The sequence below is a fragment of the Loxodonta africana genome, chromosome 6, assembly GCF_030014295.1.
Source record: "Loxodonta africana isolate mLoxAfr1 chromosome 6, mLoxAfr1.hap2, whole genome shotgun sequence".
NCBI classification, from domain to species: domain Eukaryota; kingdom Metazoa; phylum Chordata; class Mammalia; order Proboscidea; family Elephantidae; genus Loxodonta; species Loxodonta africana.
The window spans coordinates 10091268-10097267 of NC_087347.1; the positions used below are offsets into that span (position 1 = coordinate 10091268).

At 59.0% G+C, this 6000-nt stretch overlaps 1 protein-coding gene across 1 annotated transcript in view; it reads right to left on the reverse strand.

The window, feature by feature from the left end:
- The window catches only part of EFHD1 (EF-hand domain family member D1), a 45466-nt gene extending 40019 nt beyond the window's left edge, over window positions 1-5447 (reverse strand). The window contains exon 1 of the mRNA XM_064286546.1: window positions 5128-5447. Coding sequence (XP_064142616.1) covers window positions 5128-5441 — 314 coding nt within the window. The 5' untranslated portion in view covers window positions 5442-5447. The remainder of the gene's footprint in view (window positions 1-5127) is intronic.
- Window positions 5448-6000: the final 553 nt, after the last annotated feature.

Consider the following 6000-nt stretch of genomic DNA (forward strand, 5'->3'; position numbering starts at 1 on the left):
TGGGTTTCCAAGGCTGCCACATCTTTCTCTCACAAAGGAGATGGTGGGCTTGAACCGCCAACCTTTCAGTTGGCAGCCGAGCACTTAACCATTGCGCCGCCAAGGCTTCTCTGTAAACATCACAACCCCTATGGAGCAGTTCTACTCTGTCACGTGGGGTTGCCAGGAGTCGGAATCAACTTGATGGCCACAGGTTTGGTGTTTTGGTTTTGGTCCTCCTGTTGTGGGTGGGAAAAGCTGCAGGCTTTGGATAAATCAGTGATTCTGGCCCTCTAAATCCCAGGTCCCCTTGGAAGGGTCTCCCTACCCTCCTATTCCACCACCACCCCACAAGCGGAGAAGAGGAGATAGTGACGGGGCGGCAGGGACTTGGTAATACTCTTCCCTCGCCAAGCAGATTTGCCAATAGGTTCCTTCAACAGGGCCCCCAGCAGGACACGCCATCCCAGGAGCTGGTAACTTGCCGGAAGGCCAGGGCCACACTCCACAGCTCAAACTCCAGATTAAATCAACTTCAAAGGATCGATCTGACAGTGCCAAAGCCTTTATGAACTATTAAACCTTTAAAGACGAACAACACAAAATAGGCACAATCAGCAGAATTGCGGCCCTGTGACAAGCTAAAAATCAGCAACCAGAACGCACCGGGCCCTCACTGTGGGCCAAGGCGTTGAGCTAAGTGATTGACTTGCATAAATTTATTTAGTCCTCACAATCACCCCACGAGGTGGGTACTATTCCCTCACCATTTGGTGGGTGGGGAAACTGAGGCACCGGGTTTTTAAGTAGCCTGCCAGGTAGCAAGTAGTGGAGTCAGGGTTCAAACTCAGCGAGCCTGGCTCCAAAATCCATGTTCTCAACAGCCTCACAATATTGGTTCTGCAAGGGATAAAATGGGGAAAGTAACCCAACGGAAAACAAGCTGCTCTGTGATGTTCTTCGGGATTTTTAACTTAAAAAAAATTATTTAAGCACAGACTGCCACCAGTTACTGCTGAGTCGATGCCAGCTCACAGCAACCCCGGTGTCAGAGTAGAAGTAAGTGCTCCACGGGGTCGTCCATGGCTGATCTTTCAGAAGTAGGTCGCCAGGCCTTTCTTCCAAGGTGCCTCTGGGTGAATTCACAAAGCCAACTTTTCGGTTAGCAGCCTAGCACTTAACCATTTGCACCACCCAGGGGCTCAAACACAGAAACCAAAGGAAAAAGAAAAACGGGGGAAGAGACGATGCTTCAATTAGGTGCAGAAGAATGGCTGGCCCAGGTGCTGCCACAGACCTGCTAGGGGACAGGGTGGCATGCGAGGGGGTGGGCTCTGGGGCAGCCCAGGCAGCAGAGGAGCCCAGAAGGCCCCCAGGGTTTTCCCTGCCCAGGACCTCAGCCAGTGGCCAAGGGGGCGCACATAAGGGCCCATGCAGGAGTGGACACGGCAGGGGGCAGGGCAGGGGTAGTAGGCAAAGCTGAGAAAAAGGGACCCCATCAGGTCTTCAAAGGTTCTTAGAGTTTGCGTACTTTTTAAGTTGTGCAGGTAAAAAACAGCAAAAGTCACACAGGGCAGTGGGCAGAGGAAGAAGGAAGCAGGCCAGCAGGGAAGCTAGGCCAGGCCTCGGGCAGCACTGGTCCTGAGGGGCTCTCCTGCAAGCTGGGGAGGGGGACCTCGAGATCGGAGGGAGTGCTGGGCCAAAGCAGGCTGCAAAGTCCACATTGCCAAGCCCACAGCAGCCTTCCCGGGCACCAGGTGAGCCAATACAGCCAAGGCAAGGGCAGAAGGATGCTGATGGTCTCCTGGGCTGGCCAGCTGGGGCAGAGAAGGACCCAGAGCCAGCAGGCAGGTGGAGAGCAGGGGTGACAGGAAGGCAGGTGCCAGAGTGGGGGGGCCACCATCAGGGCCCTTCGGATGATGAGGGGTTTGGACTGGACCCTGTCCCTCAGCTACAGTCACTGGGTACTGGGAATCGCCAAGGACTCAGACCAGAGCTGAGCCCGAGGTGCACAGGGGGCCCTGACTGCCCGCAGTGGGGGCAGGGGCCAAACAGGAAAACCAGTGAGCTCAGCTGGGGGGGCAGCTGAGTCTGGGGGGGGCTCAGGGCCTTATTTTCCCGGCTATGGGGAGCCTGGAGGTGAGGCAGGGAGAGGAGAGCCACAGTGCAGGATCTGGGAGGACTCTGGGCATGGAGCCAGGGCCTGGTGCCAAAGTGGGGGCTGAAGGCCCTGTACTACGTGCCCTGCCTCTGTCAGCACCCAGTTATCTCCCTTAGTTTTCAAGATCTCTGTGAAGGGAACCCTCATTCCCACTCTACAAATGAGACAGAGGCAATGAAGGGACCTGCCCATGATCACAGATGACAAGCCCGGAATCAGGGTCCCAACCCTCCCTCCTCCACAAACCCGTGATGAATAATTTGACCTTGAAAACAGGTGTAAGGGGCAGGGTGGGGGCTTCCCAAACCATGGTGGGGGATGGAAAGGCGGCATTGCCCTAGTGGCCTTTCTCCCTCACCACCTGCCCCCGGAGGCCACAGCAGATACCCAGCCCTCATGAGAAGGCGGTAAAAGCCCATTGGTGTTGAATCGACTCTGACTCACGGCGACCCCATGTGTGTCAGAGTAGAACTGTGCTCCACAGGGTTTTCACTGGCTGATTTGACGGAAGTAGATCACCATGCCTTTCTTACGAGATGTCTCTGGGTGGACTTGGACCTTTCGGTTAGCAGCAGAGTGCGTCAACCACTTGCACAACTGAGGGAAGGTGATACTTGTGTTCATTTTACCAGCATGGTTAGGAGGCCAGGTCTGACCCTCTGCCTGTCTGCCTCCAAAGGTGACAGGCAGGTGTCTCCAGCCACTGCTCCAGTCGGCTCTGCAGTACTTGGAGCAGCAGCCTTGTCTCCCCCGTTCTAGCAAGGTTCCTTTGGAACAGCTGGCCCTCGCACCCCACTCCCTGATGACAAGTTGGCAGTCCTGCCTCAGGAGACTCGTGGCTGAAGGTGAACTCAACCAAGCTGCAGGCCTAAGTCCCCCACCCCCACCACAGTCAGGGTCAAGGTCCAGGATGGGGGTCTATTCTTCCCCACTTTCAGATCCCTGGGGTAGAACTGCACTTCTCACTCCAGGGGTGAGACACAAAGCTCAGGGCTGGCCAGTCAGAGCAACAAATTTCCCTGGCCACAGTAATTGGTTCAGAGCCAACAAGACACAATAGTAAAGTTACCAAAACACACACACACATAAAGGCCTTTGCTGGGGCTACTCCTTCCCACTGGACTTGCCGGAGCTGCTGTGGCCACACTGCCATCATCTGAGAACGGAGACAGCTGGATTAAGAAGACAAAAATGTGAGCACTGACATCATTTGACCTCCTGGATCCAGCCATACCTGAAGCTTTTCTGGCTTTTTAGATTCACGAGCCAATTAACTCCCTTTTCGTGTATGTCAATTTTCCTTGTGAGTGACTGGAAACCTAACCCAGAGTCATGACCGACACAGTAGCTCTGGAGAAGTTCCATCACAGAGCAGGACAGTCAGCTCTCTTGGGACCCCAGTACACACACAGCCTTCCCTTAGGTTGACACTGGTCCAGCTTGATTCCTCAAAGATGTCTCCTTGCTTACTCTTAGGCAGCCAACTAACAAACTTAGCCTTTAAGATTATCTTGCAGGACAAACAAATGAAACTCAAGTCACCACAAAGCAACGGGAAGATGAACGGCTGGCCGGTGTCCCAGGTTTCCTCTGAACTGGGAGGAGCTGGGGGGACAGAGGAGCAGCCATAGGGGCAGTCCTCACATGAAAGGCTTAACCACATAAATCAAAGGGACTTTGGCAAGCCAGTGCCTTTCCCATCTTGTCCCAGTCAAGCTCTTCTGCACCACCTCTGCTTTGTTAATTGCTCAAAATACACACACCAGGTGTGAACACCAGAGGATGGTGCCTCCAAGCCAGGGACGCGGGTGAAGGGGGGGAGGGGGAAAACGGGAGAAGGGGGCGGGAGGATCAGGATGTTGGGAAAGAGAGGCTGCGGGAGGCTTCGGAAGCCACACATTGCCCACCACAGTGCCTTTAAATAGAGCCTCTGCGCGGAGGGCAAATACATTCCATGCGCTTTTAAAAACGCTCCAAACACGACCTGGCCAGCGGCCTCGGCTCCCCGAGGCAGTTTTCCGGTCTCGCCTTATTCTGGAAATATTATTAATAGCTCAGTTAGGCGCTTACCCGGAGCAAAGCACTTTGTGGCCTTAAAAGGCAGGAACTATTACTGCCCCCATTCTCCAGATGAGGAAACTGCGGCCGATGAAGGCCCAAGGCCGACTACTGAGGCTCTGTACGCCCGTCCCCACCGCCCGGCGTCCGGGGCGCGCCAGTGGCCTCGGGGACCCAGGGCAGCTTCCCCTGCCCAGGTCTCCCCAGGTGGACGGCTCCCCGCCCGGTAGGCCTGACACAGGGCAGGACTGAGCTCCCGCCGACCGGCTGCGAGCCGCCAAGCCAGGTTCTTGCGCCGCGGGCGGGCAGTGGAAACCAGAAAAGTCGACGCCCCAGAAGGCTCCCCACGACGCGCTCGCCACAGGAACGCCCTGGATCTTTTACAAGTTAAAAAAAAAAACACACACACACACACACAATTCCAGTTCTCAGCCTCGGTTTGTGCGTGAGACCCCGCGCGGCCGCCAAGGCTTAATGCTTCCCTTTTGTTTTAAAAGATAAAAGGGCACAGGGGCTAATTTTTCCCTTGGGAGATAAAGTTAAAGCCGGCAGGTGTGGCGCGGCGGCGTCTCCTTTCCTAGAAGTTGCGTTGGGAGCAAACCCGGGAACAGCGCCCGTTCCTTTCGCGGGGCCAGGGGAACAGGGCGCCTGGAAGCCGGGCCTCAGCTTCCCCTGGGGCACGTCAGAGCTGGGTCCCCGAGGACGAGGCTCCTGTCTCGGTTTCCCAGCCCCACCGGGTCCCCCCACCACGCCGGTGGGAGAGTCTCGTGGCGCGCAGCATTGGGGGCACTGGATCAAATGCAAAGGGCACCCCCTGCACCCCCGTCCCCACTCTGTCTCACCGAAGCTGGACTCAGGTCTCCCGGACACCCCCGCCCTCTCCATCCTGGTCCCGGGCGCGCAGGTCCCCGAGGCACGCGGGCGCTCACCGCTTGAACATGCTCTCCAAGTCCTTGATGAGGCGGCGGCTGAACTCCGGGAACTCGGTGTAAGGGTTGAAGACCCTGCAGCGGCGGGGCCGCGCGGCGCCTTCGTGGATGTCCAGCCGCCGGCTCAGCTGCGCGCTCAGCTCCGCATCAGCGCTGGCTGCGGGCACTCGGGCGGGCGGCTCGGGCGGTGCAGGCGCGGCGAGGGGCGCGGACTCGGGCGGTGCGGGCGCGGTGTGGGGCGCGGGCTGGGGCTCCTCCGCCTCGGCGCGTCGCAGCCTGCGCTGCAGCTTCCGCGCCAGCTCTTCGCTGGCCATGGCGGCGGCTCGGGACGCGGGCCTGGCGCGGAGAGCGGGCGGCGGCTCCTCCTGGCTCGCGGCGCCGCGGGGACTCGGCGGGCGGCGGGCGCCGGGCGAGGGCAGTTGGAGGCTCCGCGGGCAGCGGGCGGGACGGGGCGGGGCGGCGGCCTTAAGGAGGCGCCGGCTCAAGGCCCGCCCGCCCAGGCCACAGGTGCCGGGACAGCGCGCCCCGGGGACCCCGGCCCGCGCCCTCGCCCTGCGGCTCCTTGGGAGCCTGGTCCCCCGCCCCCGGGACGCGGCGGGGACCCTCGAATCACTGCTGACCTTGCCCCCGCGTCCCGCTCCAGGGGATCCCGGGATCCCCGGGAAAAAGGTAGTGGGACAAAGTTTCATGACCGTTCGAGCGGTTCATCTCTGGAGGAGCTCGAGGCCCAGGACGGGTTGGGGGCAGGTGAGCGCCCCGGGGTGACACCCAGCGGTCCCAAAGGAGGGAGCCGTCAGCAGGGAGCGCGGTGCGGGGTGGGGGCTGCTGAGGTGGGGGCTCAAGGACGCACTTTGTAAAGAAATGAGCATTTCC